This window comes from Neolamprologus brichardi, unplaced genomic scaffold (assembly GCF_056152115.1).
Source record: "Neolamprologus brichardi isolate AB-2024 unplaced genomic scaffold, ASM5615211v1 NODE_ptg000031l+_length_7269946_cov_1, whole genome shotgun sequence".
NCBI lineage: Eukaryota > Metazoa > Chordata > Actinopteri > Cichliformes > Cichlidae > Neolamprologus > Neolamprologus brichardi.
In genome coordinates, this window is record NW_028270136.1 from 5833096 (window position 1) to 5851703 (window position 18608).

The following is an 18608-nucleotide window of genomic DNA, read 5'->3' on the forward strand; positions in this document are numbered from 1 at the left end:
GGTTGGACTTCAGTGCTGCTGCCAGATAATCACAGCTGATCTCTGACAAACAACAGCTCCACAATCTGTATAAAGAATGAAAGATGTAAGTTTATTACACAAAGTGTGAGCTTGAAATCATTCAGTGTTTCATCATCTGTTCAGAGCTGAAGAAGGTTCAGAATGTAGAAGTTTAGAAAATGGAAACTCCAAACAGCTGAAGCCAACAGGAAGGAAAAGAGGTTGGAAACAGGAAGTATTTTCCCCAAAAAATAGCAGTCTTGTTATGAGCGAGAGAAGAAAAAGATTGAGGCACGGAAACTTGTTGAAAGGGAGATAAAGCAGCTAAAATCAGGTGTAGCTGAATAAAGGACACTCAAGGCTGGCTTGGAAAGGAATGAAGTCCATGGTGGGGATGCAGAACAAGGAGCAAAGATGAATGTGATGCTGAATCAGCAGAAGACTTGGACTCATTTGATTCCAGCTTTGATATCATTGATTTCAATGAAGAGCTTTGTGATTGTAGCAAAGGGCTGGTAGCTCTGAGAGTCCCACTGATGAGGTGTTTGTGTGGAAATCTCTTAGTGGGACCAAAGAGAGAAAAAGCCCTGGTCCTGATGTTGTGGGAGGGAAATGATTGAAGTGTGCTGTGTGGAACTGACTGGGAGATTTTCACACATTTTCCAGTCCTCCTTGGAACAACAGGAAGTTCACAGCATATGGAAACAAAGGTTAAGTGTTCTATGGCCCTCAGTGATGATGGTGCTGTGGCCCCACCACCTCCACCTCTTTGTAAAGGAACTAACTGTAATCTTAAGCTTCAAATGGAACTAAGACTTCCTCCACTAGGTGGCAGTGTGTGATGAGAAAGTGTTAGAGGAGCTGGCCTGGAGTCAGAAACAGGAAGATGCAGGATTTGGGCTGAAATGGGGAAAAGTGGTTCGCACTAGTGCCTTAAAGCAAGAAAGTTGTAGGTTGAAGCTTGTTGGCCTTTCTTTGGAGGTTGGATGTTCTCCTACAGTCCAATGAAATGCTGCTTAGTTTCATTGGTGCTTCTAAATTGGCTGTAGGTGTGGATGTGAGAGAGTGCTTCTCTGTCTCTCTCTGTTGGCCCTGTGATGGACTGCTCACCTGTGCAGGTGGACCACGCCTCTTGCCCTATGACAGCTAGGGCACAGGCTGCAGCCCTGTGAGCCTAAGCTGAATAAACAGTTAGCAAAAATGATCCCTAGATGGCCTGAAATCTCCCAGTCAGCAGTTTGGTAGATAGCTATGACATGCTAATCCCATCCAGCAGCTGTATTCTACCTGTAAGCTGATCCCTGCTGAGCCAAAGCACTTTTTCATATACAAATTACAACCTTTAATAGAAACCTATTGGTCAGCATCTTATTAGCCTGCTGTTAGCTTCATTCCACAGAAAACTGAGAGAAACTAATAGAGTTGATAAAGAATAAAGAGAAATGTGCTGATTTAAAGCCGTTGAAGTGCTTCAGATGATCTCTGTCCACTTCTGTCCACTCATTCATTCATGTAAGCTTTCTAATGCAGCTTTGATCTTCACAGTCCGCTTTATGAAACTCATTCTAACCTTGAATGTCAGAGTGTTCCTCCTTCTCTTTCCCATCATTCATGCTGGCAGTGGAGGAGATTTGGATGTTGGACTGTGTTTTGGATGATGTGTGTATGTTTGTGTTGGACTGCTGTCTGTAAAGCAAACGTACATTTTGCTTTGGATTTCAGTGTCACACAGACTTTAAGGTTGAATGAGGAGTTTTAGAGTTTAACAGTGAATTATCCAGTGGAGGATTTTTCTTCTTCTTTGAAGGTTTGAAATGTGAACATTGTTCTGCTGCAGTCAATGGACTAAACCAGAGAAAAAGAAAACAGACTTTACCATGAAGATCCTCAGTGTGGATCAGTATAATATCAGCCTGATGTCTGCAGTTTAGTGTCAGAACAACTTTCACATCACATTCATCTCAGCAACACTAAAACATGCTGACTGACCTCAGAGTTTCAAGTTTACATCCTGGACTCTCCAGGAAACCACACAGATGCTTCACTCCTGGATCCAGCAGGTTGTTGTGTCTTAGGTCCAGCTGTCTCAGATGGGAGGGGTTGGACTTCAGTGCTGCTGCCAGATAATCACAGCTGATCTCTGACAAATCACAGCTCATTAATCTGTATAAAGAATGAAAGATGTAAGTTTATTAGACAAAGTGCTTGAAATCATTCAGTGTTTCATCATCTGTTCAGAGCTGAAGAAGGTTCAGAATGTAGAAGTTTAGAAAATGGAAACTCCAAACAGCTGAAGCCAACAGGAAGCAGCTTCAAACAAACACAACAAGAGAAAAAATTTCTGAATGTTTCACATTAAAGTTGTACATTTATCATAAAAACGGGACAAAGACTTGAAGAAGTCGTGTTTTTCCTTCCAGGAACCACATGGCTTCACATTTAAAGGTGAAGTGTGAAAGAAATGGACATATTTGAAGTCCAACACCTTTTTCCAGTCTCATAATTAAAGCAGACAAACTACAAGCTCATTTTCATTCCAACAAGTCATTTTCTGACCGGACTAACAACACTGGTCTCTATGTGCAGCTGGCTGTGAGACCAGCGCTCAGGGAGCATCTACAAAATGCAACACTGAAAGAAGATCACACACTCATTTGCTTCCATCACACAAACATCTACTGTCATTATTGTCACCAAACTCTGTGGATCCTTTATTGCAAATTCAAATGGGATCAAATGGTCAGACAAAAGAGGGTTATGAGGAAATATGATGAAAAGTTGTGTATTAGCAGCAAGTTATTGAATCATTTTCCTCAGAAACCAAACAAAATGATTGACAAACATGTTTTTAGAAACTCAGTGTTGGACTTGGATCAGCAGGATAAGCTGATGTTTAAAGGCATTTGAGTCTCGCTGTATGAGAGTCCAGTTATTACTCAATATTTATGGATGATGTTCTTTCAGTGTTGATCTTTGTAGACGCTCCCTGAACCTCACAGCCAGCTGCACATGGACCAGCTGACATTACCCAGCATTAGAGGCGGGTGTAAAAAATTCATGTTCCCATTTAATTGGTTTTAATTTGAATAAAACGATGTTGATTGAATCCTGAATCGATGTTTAATATAAATGTATTTTGCCAGAATCTCAGGTTAAAGCTCACAAAAGTATTTCAACAACAACCAAACAGATAAAACAGTAAATGAGAGCAACTAAATACACAAAGATGGAAACACAGAGCGTGGATCGTTCACTCGACGGCACGTACACGGACACGCCATCGGGGCTGAAAGTGGACAGCTCACAGATCCTGAAGCTGCAGATTTCATCTGTCTCCAAACAAAACTGACTGAACCAGCAGCAAAAGAAGATCCAAACTACGCTTTACGTTTGATGAACATCGTCATGAATTCTCTCTGACTTTGACGTTTACTTCCTGCACAGCTCTCTCTACCCGTGTACTTCAAGAACAGTTTACCTTCAAAAATCTGTTTTCTGCATTATTCACTGCTTATTACGCACCAGTCTGCTGTTGTGTTCACTGCTGTCGGCCTCCGAAAACAAAGCCTCATTTCTGCTGTTCAATACTGAAGAAATTTAAACCTTTTAAAATGATGACAGATTACAAACTCTCAGCTGTGTCTGTAATCAAACCTCTGTAACTTTGCTTCAATTCAGCAGCATCAGCTCATGTTCAAATGTTGATTCATGGTTTGCTTCAGTTTTTAATCGACTGCAGAATATTTTGAAGGTTATCTGCTATAAAAAGCCAGAAGAGGAAAATCTGCTTCATGTGTTTCTGTTTGATCCTCAGTGACTTTGACACAAAGGCCTCTGCTGTGATGATCACACCTCTGATCAAGTCGCACAGTGTCAGCTTTGTTTTTATACATATGGATATGTGCTGATAAATGATCAGAATTATAATATTTCCCACTATCTGCTGTGTGCCGTGACCTTTGACCTGCTAAAGACAGTCAGCTGTGGATTATTCATTGTTGTGTCTGATACTTAGAACTGTGAGGAAGACGCTACACAGTTAATCAGGGTCCCCTCTCTCCGAATCAGGAAAGGTGGGCAGGCCGCGTGTGGGCCGCCTGCCATACGTTGAGTATCACTGTTTGAAATGTGAACATTGTTCTGCTGCAGTCAATGGACTAAACCAGAGAAGAAGAAAACAGACTTTACCATGAAGATCCTCAGTGTGGATCAGTATAATATCAGCCTGATGTCTGCAGTTTAGTGTCAGCACAGCTTTCACATCATATTAATCTCAGCACAACTAAAACATGCTGACTGACCTCAGAGTTTCAAGTCCACATCCTGGACTCTCCAGGAAACCACACAGATGCTTCACTCCTGGATCCTGCAGGTTTTTGTTGTTACTCAGGTCCAGCTCTCTCAGATGGGAGGGGTTGGACTTCAGTGCTGCTGCCAGATAATCACAGCTGATCTCTGACAAATCACAGTCCTTCAATCTGTATAAAGAATGAAAGATGTAAGTTAAGTAGACAAAGTGCTTGAAATCATTCAGTGTTTCATCATCTGTTCAGAGCTGAAGAAGGTTCAGAATGTAGAAGTTTAGAAAATGGAAACTCCAAACAGCTGAAGCCAACAGGAAGCAGCTTCAAACAAACACAACAAGAGAAAAAACTCTGAATGTTTCACATTAAGGTCGTACATTTCTCATAAAAACAGGACAAAGACTTGAAAAAGTCGTGTTTTTTTTTTCTTCCAGGAACCACATGGCTTCACTTTTAAAGGTGAAGTGTGAAAGAAATGGACATATTTTAAGTCCAACACCTTTTTCCAGTCACATTATTAAAGCAGACAAACTACAAGCTCATTTTCATTCCAACAAGTCATCTTCTGACCTGGACTAACAACACTGGTCTCTATGTGCAGCTGGCTGTGAGACCAGTGCTCAGGGAGCCTCTACAAAGTGCAACACTGAAAGAAGATCACACAATCATTTGCTTCCATCATCCAACCTGAAGAGGAAACAGAGACGCCTCCTCTTCAAAGTAAAAGCTGCTCCTTTTGGACACAGTATTAAAGAAAGTCTACAGTATAACATAGAAAAGAAGGGAAAAAAAGTTTGGGTTGTTTTTAAATTGTGCAGAAATGAAACTACACTAAGCTCAATTATGTGACAGACATTTCATCCCATGTCAGTTTGGCCTCATCCTGGGCCGGATTATCCAGCACACACTCTGACCACAGGCCCAGGGGCCACGCACAGCTGGGCTCCATACAAGAGACAGGAAACAAACCAACACAATAATAAAAAGCACCATGTGATCTTCTTATATCTTCAAGACAAACATAGTGAAAATATGAGCATATATTTGTTTCCTGATAAAATGATGTGACAGGTAGAACAGAGTAAAGTGGTGGTGTTACAGCCTTTCTCCCCTCTGCTGCCGAGGCTGTTAGTCTCTCCCAAACTCAGCTACAGGACTTCCACATGAATGAAAGCAGCAGAAGTGGCTTTGCAAATGAAAGAGGAAGAGGAGAAGAAGAGGAGAGGGAGGCCACCCTGACCATCACTCCAGCTGAAAACATCACACTTCCATTAAACTTGGTGAGAAAATGTTGAGCAGGATGAGCTGCTGGCTAATCTGGAGGCTGTAGCAGCAGCTCACAGTCACTGTGGATTTCCACTCATGAAAAAGCTCTGGCTGCTTCATTTCTCATCTCATATCAGAGACTTTAAAGCTCCACTGAAGCTGTACTGTGATGCTTCCATATTCCAGTGAGGCCTCCATAATGATTTCAGCTGTTCTGTACACACTGTGTGCCCTGTATGGCTCAAAGTCTCTGCAGCCTGTTTTTATCTGCTATCATCAGATCTTCAGCAGCCTCATTCACATCCCTCACACACTCTACAGCCTCATCAGCACTGACTTCATCTTCACTGACTGATGGAGCACAACATGAACCTGTGGAGGCTGAAACACTGTCCTGTCAAACATCTCCCCATCACCACTCCACTTCTGTCAGCCTTTAAATGAACCCTGCTCAAGTCTGTCACTTCTGTTTGGAGCCAAAAGGAAAAACTGTTGTTCAGTCGTTTGGAAAGACAACATTTCTGAAAGCACTCAAACTTCTTCACATTTGTCTTCAGACACATCCTGAACATTTAGTAACTAAAGAAAGTTTCAAACATCAATCAAAGGCCTGAAATATAGAAACACAACAACAGCCGCAGTCAGTGAACTCACCTCAGAGTCTCCAGTCGACAGTTTGGACTCTCCAGTCCAGCACACAGAAGCTTCACCGCTGAATCCTGCAGGTTGTAGTTCTTACTCATGTCCAGCTCTGTCAGATGGGAGGGGTTGGACTTCAGAGCTGAGGCCACAACTTCATAGTGAGTCTTTGAGAGTCCACACTGAGTCAGTCTGTGATTATAGAAAATATAAAATGTGTTATTATAAAAGCAGAAAATCTGCATTATAAACACAGACTGAATGTATATGAAGACAAAACAGAGTGAGGTCATAATCTGATGAATCTGCTCTTCACATCTGTGCTTCAGCTCCTCTTACTGTGTTTGACATGACACAACGATTGAGTCTCTCTAAGACCTGCAGACTTTTAATGAGAATCTTTGTTTGGCTTTAATCTACAGATGAAGGAGGAAGATGGTGTCACATTTAGGCTTCCACAGTGTCCACAGTCTGTCACTGAGATCTGATCCAGAGTCAGAGTGAAGACACACATTTGGACTGTTTCCTGTTTTGAATCCAGAAAATTTGAATGAGTTCAGCTCAGTGAAGAGTTCCAGCTGGAAAGATGATCTCTGTTTGCGACCTGCTGTCAAGTACGACTGTTCACGTCCACACGCAGGAAAAACCTGCTGACTGTTACCAAACGGAGCAGAAATCTCATCACTGGACAATAACGATGAATGAACTCAGAGCTGCTGATATCAGATCTGATTTCAGGGGAACTAAACACAGAAATAATTGGCTCATTTTAGCTTTCTGAGCCATTATCTGCTGGTGTGTCGCTAGTTGGCAGAAAAAGATTTGTATTCCTGTTCAGGGCTTCAGTGTTTATGAGTCCAGATCCAGGTGACAGCAAGTCAAAATGATGTTACCTGTCTGTGTCCAGCAGCAGCCTGTATTCACTTTGAATATTGTTATCACCTGACATGGATCAGTTTGTCTTTGATTGGTTTGTAAATGTCACTGTTTCCATTGGACCTGAGTGACGGTACAAAGACAGAGAGGGAGAGAAAGGAGAGAGAGGATGGAGACAGCAAAGAGAGAGCAAACACACACAGGTGAGAGTGGACAGGTGACCAAGGTCAGCAACCAATCAGAGAGCTTCTGTTTGACCCACAGTCACTGATGATGACTGCACATAACCAAGCAGTGTGTTACTCTGATATCAAATATGGATGCTGCTCTTATAATAATGATCATGAGATGATATTATTGTTATTTTGTAGCTGAATACGATGTTTGTGTCATTATCAGTGAAAGCAGCAGTGAGGAGGATGGAGAGAGAGAGGACAGAGGGTGACGTTAGAGACACTAAAAGGATTTTTCATGGATTTCATGGATGATTTGAGTGATTTCCAGCAGGACACTTAAACATGTCAGTGGACGTCCTGAAGAACATATTCACTGATATGAAACGTGTCATTGAACAGGATTAATATCAGTGGAAACATGGTGGAAACAGCTGTGACTGCATGGACGCACTTCAAATCTGTTCTCCACTCTTGGATTTGGGATCCATGGAGCTGCTGCTGAGTCTGTACAATAAAGGAATGGTGTGGAAGGTTGCAGCGTACGCACACAAACACTTTGTGGTTACAATCTGATTTTATTTTCAAAATTAAACTACTAACCTACACTGATCAATGATGTTAATGATCACATCTGGACTCACCCAGCCTTTCTGCAGTTCCTCACAGCTGGAATCAGTCTCTGTCGTCCCTGCTCTGATGTGTTGTACTTCTGCAGGTCCAACTCATCCAGAACCTCCTCTGACATCTGCAGCATGAAGGCCAGAGCTGAGCACTGGATCTCAGAGAATTCCTTCTCTGATCTGTTCTCTGACTTGAGGAACTCTTGGATCTCCTGATGTACTGAGAGGTCGTTCATCTCCATCAGACAGTGGAAGATGTTGATGCTTCTGTCAGGAGAGATTTCATCACTGTTCATCTCCTTCAGGTTGTTGATGACTCTCTGGATGGTTTCTGGACCGTTCTCTGTCTGACCCAGCAGACCTGCTAAGAGTCTCTGGTTGGACTCCAGACAGAGGCCATGAAGGAAGCGGACAAACAGGTCCAGGTGGCCATTTTTACTCTGGAGGGATTTAAACGTGGCTCTCATCAGCAAATCATCAGAAAATGAAATGTAATAGTAAGGATCATCTGGATTATTTTCCAGGAAGTTCTTCAGCACCTTTGTCTTCCTGTTGGTGTGACAGTGGAACATGTAGACTGCAGCCAGAAACTCCTGAATGCTCAGATGAACAAAGCAGTAGACTGGTTTCTGGAAGATCACACATTCTCTTTTGAAGATCTCTGTACAAACTCCTGAGTACACCGAGGCCTCTGTCACATCCAGACCACACTGCTCCAGGTCTTCTTGGTAGAACATGATGTTTCCTTTCTCCAGATGTTCAAACGCCAGCCTCCCCAGCTTCAGAAGAACTTCCCTGTCAGCCTCCGTCAGCTCCTGTGGACTCGTCTCATGTCCCTCGTGGTACTTATTCTTCTTCCTCTTTGTCTGAACCAGCAGGAAGTGTGAGTACATGTCAGTCAGGGTCTTGGGCAGCTCTCCTCTCTGCTCTATAGTCAACATGTGCTCCAGAACTGTAGCAGTGATCCAGCAGAAGACTGGGATTCTACACATGATGTGGAGGCTCCTGGATGTCTTCATGTGGGAGATGATTCTGTTGGACAGCTCTTCATCACTGAATCTCGTCCTGAAGTACTCCTCCTTCTGGGCGTCAGTGAAGCCTCGTACTTCTGTTAGCCTGTCAACACATGTAGGAGGGATCTGATTGGCTGCTGCAGGTCGGGAAGTTATCCAGACGAGAGCCGAGGGAAGCAGATTCCCCTGGATGAGATTTGCCAGCAGCTGGCTGACTGATGACTTCTGTGTGACATCAGACAGCAGCTTCCTGTTGGTGAAATCCAATGAAAGTCTGCTTTCATCCAGGCCGTCAAAGATGAACAAAAGCTGAGAGACAGCCAGCTTCTCTGCTGTGACCTTCTGTAATGTTGGATGGAAAACATGGAGCAGCTCCAGAAGACTGTACTGCTCATCTCTGATCAGGTTCAGCTCCCTGAATGAAAGCAGAACCACCACACTGACATGTTGGTTCTCCAAGCCCTCTGCCCAGTCCAGAGTGAACTTCTGCACTGAGAAGGTTTTTCCAACACCAGCCACGCCGTTGGTCAGAACCACTCTGATGGGTCTCTGTTGGTCAGGTAAGGCTTTAAAGATGTCCTGGCACCTGATTGGAGCGTCATGGAGGGCGTCCATCTTGGAAGCTGTCTCCAGCTGCCTCACCTCATGTTGGGTATGAACCTCTTCACCCTGTCCCTCTGTGATGTAGAGCTCAGTGTAGATGGTGTTGAGGAGGGTTCTACTTCCTGTTTCATCACTTCCTTCAGTCACACGTTCACATCTCCTCCTCAGACTGATCTTATGTTCATCTAAAACCTCCTGCAGACCAACATCTGCTGAAAGAAAGAAAAACAGAAAGAAAACTCTTCAATGTCTGAACAACAACAAGATGTCCAGTTTTCAGAAATGAGTCCATCAGCAGACAGATGTTCAGTCTTACTTTGTACACAGCTGCTCTGACTGGCTGTCTGCAGTCCAGCTCTGCTTCTGGATCTTTCTCCACACTGGGGACAGGACGAGTCTCCTGATGAAGCAGACTGGTCCCAGTATGAGGAGATGCACTGTCTGCAGAACCGGTGTCCACAGCTGGTAGAGACTGGATCCTTCAGGACGTCCTGACACAAAGCACAGCAGGACAGCTGCTCCTCCTCACAAACACCACTCCTCTTCCTCTTCCTCCCTCTGTGAACACATTTCTTTATCACTAAAAACACTGACTGTTAGTGACAAACATCCAGATTTGATGACACTGTGCAGAAGCTCTGATGGTGACACAGAAAAGTCAAAGTGGAGATACTTCTGTGCACCTTTGATTAGACTCATTATAAAAAGGAAAACAAAGTTAACACAGTCATGTTTCCAGTTCACTGACTTACATTTATTCCATGGACACTCACTCTAACCTGAACCACAGATACAACCCAACATTGTTGAGGCCTCATCTCCTCCTTTCCTGACTGTAGAGGTTAAATATGCAACAACCAACAAATAAAAGAATTTGGTTCATTTCAAAGAAATTCACACGGTGACCAAGTAAAGTAACCGTAGTAAAGGAGACAACATCCCGTTGATGGTGGGATTATTTGAAAGATTTGCTTTAGTCACGTCACCAAATGCAGCTGAACCACCCGTGGATCCATGTTTGACCATTCTACCACTCTGAGCTCTGCTTTTTAATCCTTTTATTATTATCATCATTCATTTATTCATTCTTTGGAGGGGGGCTATTTCCTCATGCCGCCCTAATAAGGTGATGTTCAAGGGGAAATATAACAGAAACTCTTTCAGTGTTATTCATTAATAAATTAACAGATAAACTGTGAAGAAGAAAAAACTGAGATTTAAAGGAGAGAGTGAGAAACATGATCATCCATCCTCATAATACATGTTTATCAGTATCTGCTGTGACCATACTGCAGTAATAACTACAAGTCTACATTTCTGTGACTCACACAGAGCAGCTTCAGCTCTGGGATAAACTGCTCGCTTCACGTCCTTCTCAGCTCACAGACACTCATCCTGATATTTTCCTTTAACATTTGATGGTATGATTCATCTGAGTTTACACTTTATCTGCATAAATACAGAAAAGTTAATTGAAAAGAGATGTTTAATAATCAAATATAATTATGTTTGTTATTTGTGGATTTTAAATGTCCTTGACAGAGACAGATGATAATCATTATCCTGCACTGTGGTCTCAGGTTTGGTCGAGCTAGCACAAAGAATGGCTGGCTATGTTGAACTTCCTCCTGGGATCTACACTAAGAAGTGAGTCCAACATTAGCAGGGTCTCTTTCCTTTATCTGGATTCACTTTAGCATTCACAGTCACGTGAAGCTTGTTATTAACTCGATAAGTCAACCCAGGGTTTCAGCTGAGCGTTCACATGAAACACATGGTCTTGGCAGCATCTGATCAATCATATTCATGGAGACGTGTATCAGCAACAGAGCAGCTGAGTTTGCAGAAGGAAGTCAAACTAAACCATAGGAACAATATGAGGAGATTACACACATAATAAAATACTAGCAGTAACACAGCTGCTGCAGACAAATCAGTCGTGTGATCGTGTGTGAGAGGAGAAGGACTGTAAAGGAGTTTGGTATTAAAAGCTCTGTATGAATGTGGGAGCATTTGAAGGGCTTTAAAAAGGCCAATAAAAAATAAAAGGCAGCAAAATTGCTGACTGTGAAAGTCACCAGACTTATCAGACCTCTGTGATTAAGACCTGTAAGAACACCTATTTGTACTTGTTGGCATTATATCAAATACACACGTATATTGAGCCTTTGTTTGAACTCTGGTTGAATTTGTTACTTTCTTATTTTTTTTGTGTGTGTGTGTCCCGTTTGGATCTTTAGCCATCAGAATTGTTGTCTTAGGGCCAAGAAAGATGCCAAGCGGATTTATTTTACCAAGTGGATCATCATGGCCTTGCCATATTGGTCCATTTGATTGACCTTTATTATAATTATGAATTTATTTTATTTTCGGTTGCTACAAACAGGACAGACATGACTGGGGGATAGGACAGGGAGAAAAAATGAAAGAAAGAGAGGGAGAGAAAGAAAACCAAACAAAACACCTGGATCACCTGTATGGAGAAAAAAAAACAGAAGAGAAAGCAAACAAAAAAAGAGCAACATAATAAAAACAGCACCATCACAATAAACTAGCTAGCAGTAGATAACAGTAGATACTAAATATTAAACGCTATTGTGCAGCACGCAAGATAGACAGCACACAATGTGCTTTGAGGCAGCAGCCAAGAAAGGTGTAGTCCGCGTCTGTGAACACCCGTGTGTACACCTGTGTGCACACCTGTGTGGATCAGCATGCTTGTATTCCAAAGGTTTCTCCGTGTAACGATCTGCTAGGGAGTGTGGGGAGCCATAGCCCCATCCCCCAGGGCATGAAGCAGGTATGGAGGAGATCCAGGCCCCAGACATCAAGAGGCCCCAGACATCAAGAGGCCCCAGAGTACAAGGACCCGAGGAGGACCACCAAAAGGGGGGGAACCGTGCCACCCTCCTGGGAAGAGCTGAGTAGAGCCCCAAACGAGAGGTCACCCAGCAGCTACGGAGAAGAGGCCAGAAGGGGTTGCAGTGGCGTGCCCGTGGGATCTGCCGGCAGCCAGCTGTGCCAGAGAGAACCGAGCTTCAGGCCCAGAGGCCAGAGGCCTGAGGGCATCCCACCCCCCGGAAGGGGCCCAGCCGAGCCACAGGCGCCAGGCCCCGCCAATCGGCCACCAGGAGTGAGCCGGTACATACATGAGCGCCCAGCCCCAGTCGACAAGGACCACCAACACACCAACATCTGAGGGCATTAGCCACCAGCAGGGAGTGTGGTGAGCGGAGATAGGCCTCCGTACTTTGGAGGGCCTGAGATGTTCCCAGAGAGGTGGAGTCTAAGACCCAACCTGACATATAGACACAGACAAACAGGCGCACGAGGACACAAATGTGCATTCCCACCCCCATATACACAACCAAATACTCGGCACTCACCCAACGTGTAGACAGACACAAATAGACACTGCACAGACAGTCGCACTCCCCAAACATACTCTATATCCCAGGTCCAGGTACCCCCGCCCCCAGAGGGGCAAGCCGCACCTAAACCCAGGAGATGTAACCCTTCTCTCTGGGGTGGAGGCAAGCGGACCACCTCCTTATCTGCAGTAGCAGGGAGGCCCCGCATCCCAGACCCCAATCTAAAGGCCAGCACCTCCTCCCAGCCCCCCAGCCCTGACGGCTAACAGAACCGGGGTGAGTGAAGACGCCAAACCTCCCTACGCCCGCTTATATGTAGTGTTGCTGTGTGCTGTTCTAAAGTGCATTTAAAACACAGGAGAGCATGGTTCCTGCTTCCTTTCAGAGAGCAGCACGGCTCCTCCCGAAAACCCTCAGTGTCTATATGCATTTAAAATTGAGGGTAGGGCACCAGCGCCAGAGGTGGGTTGGAATACACCGACCATCCTCTGGATGCTGTAAAACGTGCCAACCCCCAAGGCCCTATATGTATGTGTTATGTGAGAGTGTGAGTAATGTGGATGTCTAGGTTGCAGAATAAAATTGAGGCACAGGTGGCCAGAAGGGGACAGAGGGGGAGTGCCTCCCCTGCACCTTGGTGACATACCTGCACCCCAAGTCCTGCGTGTATGGGTGGGTGTGGTAGAGCGGGAATAGGGAGGCAGCTGAGGATGGGGAGGGAAGAAAGGGAGGGGCAAGCGGCCCCTCCCTGGGGCCAGCTCCCCCGCTGACCCAAGTAGGCACCCCCACACTCTGGAACCCACCAGGGGAAGGGGGCCCACTCCCATCCGGACCGGGGCCTGCAGCAGCAGCACAGCCCAGCCCCACAGAGTCCGGGGCAGCCCACCCGACTCCACCCCAGAGAAAACTGCACCCACCCCATCATCCAATCATCTCCCAAACTACACAAGACAATAGACACCCAGGTTGAGTTCATTCTGTACCTCTCCTATATCTCTCCCCCACCTGCAGAGTGAGCTCCTGTAGAGAGGAGACCACCTGCAAAGATATAACAACCTCCCCACCAGTTAGAGAGCCCCCTAGTTGGGCCGATGCACCAGAGGTCCCCTGCACTGGGGCTGAGCCCCCCTGCACCCACCCGCCCACAGCTCCGGCGACACAACAGCCAGGACCCAAGCCCCCAAGGCCCAGCCAGTACCCCAGACCGGGACGCCTGTCCCAGATCCACCCAGGGGCAGCCAGGCTACCAGGCCAGTAACCAACGTCCGCCAGCACAGACCCTCCCCCATCTCCGCTGTACGCAGCCACAAGGAAAACACCATCTAAGAGCCCCCAGAGCCCCTAACCAGGTCATGGCCACATCCCCCGGGTTAGGCCCTCCAGGGAAAAATCCCTAGGGACTCCCCAGACGCCCTAAGGCCGTCCCTACCCCCATATCAACCACAATAGCGAAGGCAGGACCAAACCATGACCCCCCACCCCCACTAGGTGATGAAACCGATCAAAGGAGCCCAAAGGGATTGATCAAATGTGATGGCAGAGGCTGTATCAAGACTAATGTGATCTATTAGATGGTTTTTATATTGGTTAGAATTAAGATTATTTTTATTTTTCCAGTTAATGAGGACCATTTTCTTGGCATTGCATAGGGCCGTAAAAACAACGTGGGCTGTGTTTATTTCTGCAGTGACCTCATCCAAGTTGCCCAGCAAGCATACTAAAGGGGAGGCTGGAATGTTACATTTCAGACACTTTGATAAGTCTTCACATATCTCACGCCAAAATTTCTTAATTTGTTACTTTCAGACTGTGAAACATCACAGAGGCTGCAGCTGCAGATCTTTTTTTTCACCTGGAAATTTACTTTAAATGTTAGATGGAAAATGTATTGCTCAGTTTAACCAAAGTAAGAACAATGATCCATAAACCTTCATAAAGACAAACATCTCCCCAGAACATTGAGCTGCTGAAGTGTCACTGAAGGGAAAAACTATTTGTCCTCCTCCATCCAGCAACACCTGAAACACCTGAGTGGAAGCTCCTCCCTACACTGTGTTTGAAGCAAAGCACAAAGGAGACACCTGCTGGAGCAGCTGGAGTCCTACAGACACTCAGCCTCTTCACTACACAAACACCTCCTACAACATCCACTCTTTCCACTCTGACTGCTGTGTTTGTGGAAACACTCCAACACACACACACCAACATAGAAATGTGTGTGAAAAACAGCTGAGCTGATATTAAACGTGAGGATTTATTCATAAATACAGAGTCAGGAACAACATCTAGACACACATTACCTCTCAGCAGCAGAAGAACATCCTTTAAAGTTTACACGAATATCCTTCGACACATTGCTCTTTAGAGACACACAGCTGGGTTCAGGTCCAGGAGATTCTGGCCTCTTATTGATCCTTAAAGAAAAACAATAAATGTAACAGCTTCATGAGATAGGAAGGAAAAACTGGAAATATTAAATTAAAGACATGATGAACACTCTCATAAAAATAATGTACTTACTCTTTGTCACATAACAGACTTTTGTTAAAGTTTACACTGATATCCTTCGACACGTTGCTCTTAAAGGAAACACAGCTGGGTTCAGGTCCAGGTTCTGGATTAGTTTTAGGGTTATGTCCAGCTGAGCCTGGTACGCCCCACAGCTCTGGGCTTTAAAACAACACACACAGAGGTATGAGTGTGAATAATGACTATACACTTTATCTGCATAAATACAGAAAAACAGACCCAAACACCAGAAACCATCAGTTTCACCATGTAGAATATATTGTTGTTTCCTTGCTTTTAATTCAGAGAAAAACTCTGATTTTGATTTTCTCTGTTCTCTTTGCCACAGCCCATCCCAGCAGCAGCTGAAGCAGCTGACTGTCACAACACTGAACAACACTTTAGGAGGAATTTCAGAGGTCAGTAAAGCTCCAGCTTCAACATCAGTTAATTAATCATAGTTCATCATAAATGTTAACCTGGCTGGCACACATGTTAATGTTAGCCATTTAAATATTAGCAGTTAGCTGAGGCCACAAGAAGAAGAGGCCCTAGAAGAACAATGGATGATGACATTAGATTTTCCAGACTAGGCAGAGACGTGTTTTCCTTTACTGTCTCTTACAGAGGAGGGAGCAGATACCAGACGAGGTCACGGAGGTACGGGGAGGATTCGCAGCAGACAGCAAGACTGCCACGTCCATGCGAGAGAGCGATGGCTACGATAATCTCTGTTTTTGTCTCACTATATAATGCACATTGAACATTGAAGAGAATGGCAACCTCAACATCGAAGTTTACCGGAAGCCCACACACACGGACCAGTACCTCCTGTTTGACTCCCATCACCCTCTGGAACACAAACTTGGAGTAATTAGGACCCTACACCACCGGGCAGAACATGTTCCCTCTAAGCCTGAAGGGAAAAAGAAGGAACACACACATGTAAAGGAAGCACTCAAAACGTGCGGCTATCCTAAATGGGCGTTTTTAAAGTCAGCAAAGAGGCACAGAAAAGAAGATCAGACACCAGCGAGGGAGGATAAGAAGGACAGACGCAACAACATTGTCATCCCCTATGTAGCCGGTGTATCAGAGAAACTCAGGAGGGTTTTCTCCAAGCATGACATCCCGGTGTACTTCAGACCCAGCAACACACTCAGACAAAAACTGGTTCACCCGAAAGACAAAACGCCAAAACACAGACTTAACAATGTGGTGTATGTCGTACAGTGCAGCGAGGAATGCCCAGACCTCTACATTGGAGAGACCAAACAGCCACTTCACAAGCGCATGGCACAACACAGAAGAGCCACCTCCACAGGACAAGACTCAGCAGTCCATCTGCATCTAAAGGTCAAAGGTCACTCTTTCGAGGATGCCAATGTTCACATTTTGGACAGAGAGGACAGATGGTTTGAAAGAGGAGTGAAAGAAGCATCTATGTCCACTGTGAGCGACCATCGTTGAACAGAGGCGGTGGTTTACGACACCAACTCTCTGCCATCTATAATCCAGTTTTGAGATCCCTCCCCAGACGCCTTAACGCCCACTCACATCCTGGGCCATCTGACCTCAGGAATTCGCATGATAAGGTGGGGCCAGGTTTCACAATGAACTCACCCGAAACTCTGGCTGATTGGGACCCACACCCAGTTCCACACCTTGGCTCAGGCGATTAGAGGATCATCAGGGGGTCCTTTTGTCCCTCTGTGGGGGGACACTCCCACCAGGTTTATATCTGGGACTCTCCACCATTTGACCTTAGAACTGAAGAAGCTTCTCGGATGAAGGTGAAACGTCTTCAAGTAACTTAAAGAAGTCCAGACGCTTTTCTTTGTAAGCTCCTTTGACTACAATGACCTGGATGACTGAGAACCTTCACAGACTCACTATATAATGTTGTACAGCCCATTTGAGGGTTATCCTCTTTGTGAACCAGATGCTTGATTTCACACAGAGGTCCACCAACTCAATTTGATCAGTTATGGGACTGTTTTACCTCAACGGGCTCCTTCACTCGCTGCTTTTAAACCTCCTTTAAAACACACTTTTACTCCCTGACCTTTGACCCAGTGTGACATGTTGACTCACTACCTCAGACAGCTTAAAAATAGTCTTTTTGTTTTTTGGTGCTGCATAAAAGAACCATAAAATATCTGTCCTATATACAGTTATGTTCATATATTTTTGTACTACATCAGGAAACAAAAAATATAGTTTGTAATATTTTAATCCTTATTTTTAAAACTGTTTTTGTCATTTTTCTTCTCCCATTGCATCAAAAATCATTATTTACACTGAATAAATGAGTCAGCAGCTCTCTTACATTGTTGCTGCAGGTTCATTACTGAACTCTGGAGGTTTTTCTTTGGACCAGTCACTCCTCACAGACACACAGCTGGATGCTGCAGATCCTGCTCCATCCTTTTCCTCCATCTTCTTGATGTCAGGGTGCAGTTAGTCTGAGAGGCAAACACACACACTCAGAGGTGCTGTTGTACTGGAAGCATCACACTGACGGGTTTCTAAAGTTCTCATTGATCATTTCATGGAGTTTCTGTGGTAAACACTGTCCTGTGACGTATGTGTTATGGTGAGGGTCATGAGGGCGAACCAGCCCCACTCCTTACTCCTCATATTTCAGCCTGAAGCACAATAACAGCCTAAACCTAACCAGGAGGCTGTAACCTCAAAGGGACTTCATGGTTAGAAATAAAGGTTCAATGAAATGAAGCAGATCATAAAAACACGAGTTCCAACTTTAAAAGAAGCATCCACACGATGACGGCACAGCAGAGGAGCACTTTCTCTAACACACTGATTCAGTTCCACTGACACAAGGACACACACACACAAGCCTTTATAAGAAACAACACAATCATCTGCGCTTGACTTGTCAATCCAAGTCCTTAGCCCATGAGCCCGCGGTATCACACCACAGATATTCCCTTACTTTGAAAAAATAAAGCCAGTTTTCAGAACAGACCTGATGTTTATGCTACAGCCTGTTTACCAATATAATCAATATCAGATATCAGAGCAACAGAAACCTCGGTGATCAGGACGCTGGGACTGAGAACAGGAAGTGGCTCAAACGTCACAGTTTCATAACGTCACCCTGAACTCCACTCACAGAGTTTTTGTCGCCATTGTAGTTTTTAAAGTCCCGTGATAAAGGCGGGTCTTTCTGTGAATCCGCACGCTCATTGGCTAATAACTTGAGATTGAC

At 44.7% G+C, this 18608-nt stretch overlaps 1 protein-coding gene across 1 annotated transcript; it reads right to left on the minus strand.

Moving 5' to 3' along the window:
- Positions 1-1970: 1970 nt before the first annotated feature.
- LOC148094736 (protein NLRC3-like) lies at positions 1971-18351 on the minus strand. Its single transcript, XM_087837374.1, has 8 exons — positions 17706-18351; positions 15389-15538; positions 15169-15282; positions 9814-10055; positions 7903-9709; positions 6225-6401; positions 4302-4478; positions 1971-2163 (listed from the first exon to the last, which is right to left on the minus strand). Exons 1-8 carry the CDS (start codon positions 17813-17815, stop codon positions 1971-1973), a joined length of 2970 nt encoding a protein of 989 aa, XP_087693500.1. The 5' UTR covers positions 17816-18351.
- Positions 18352-18608: the final 257 nt, after the last annotated feature.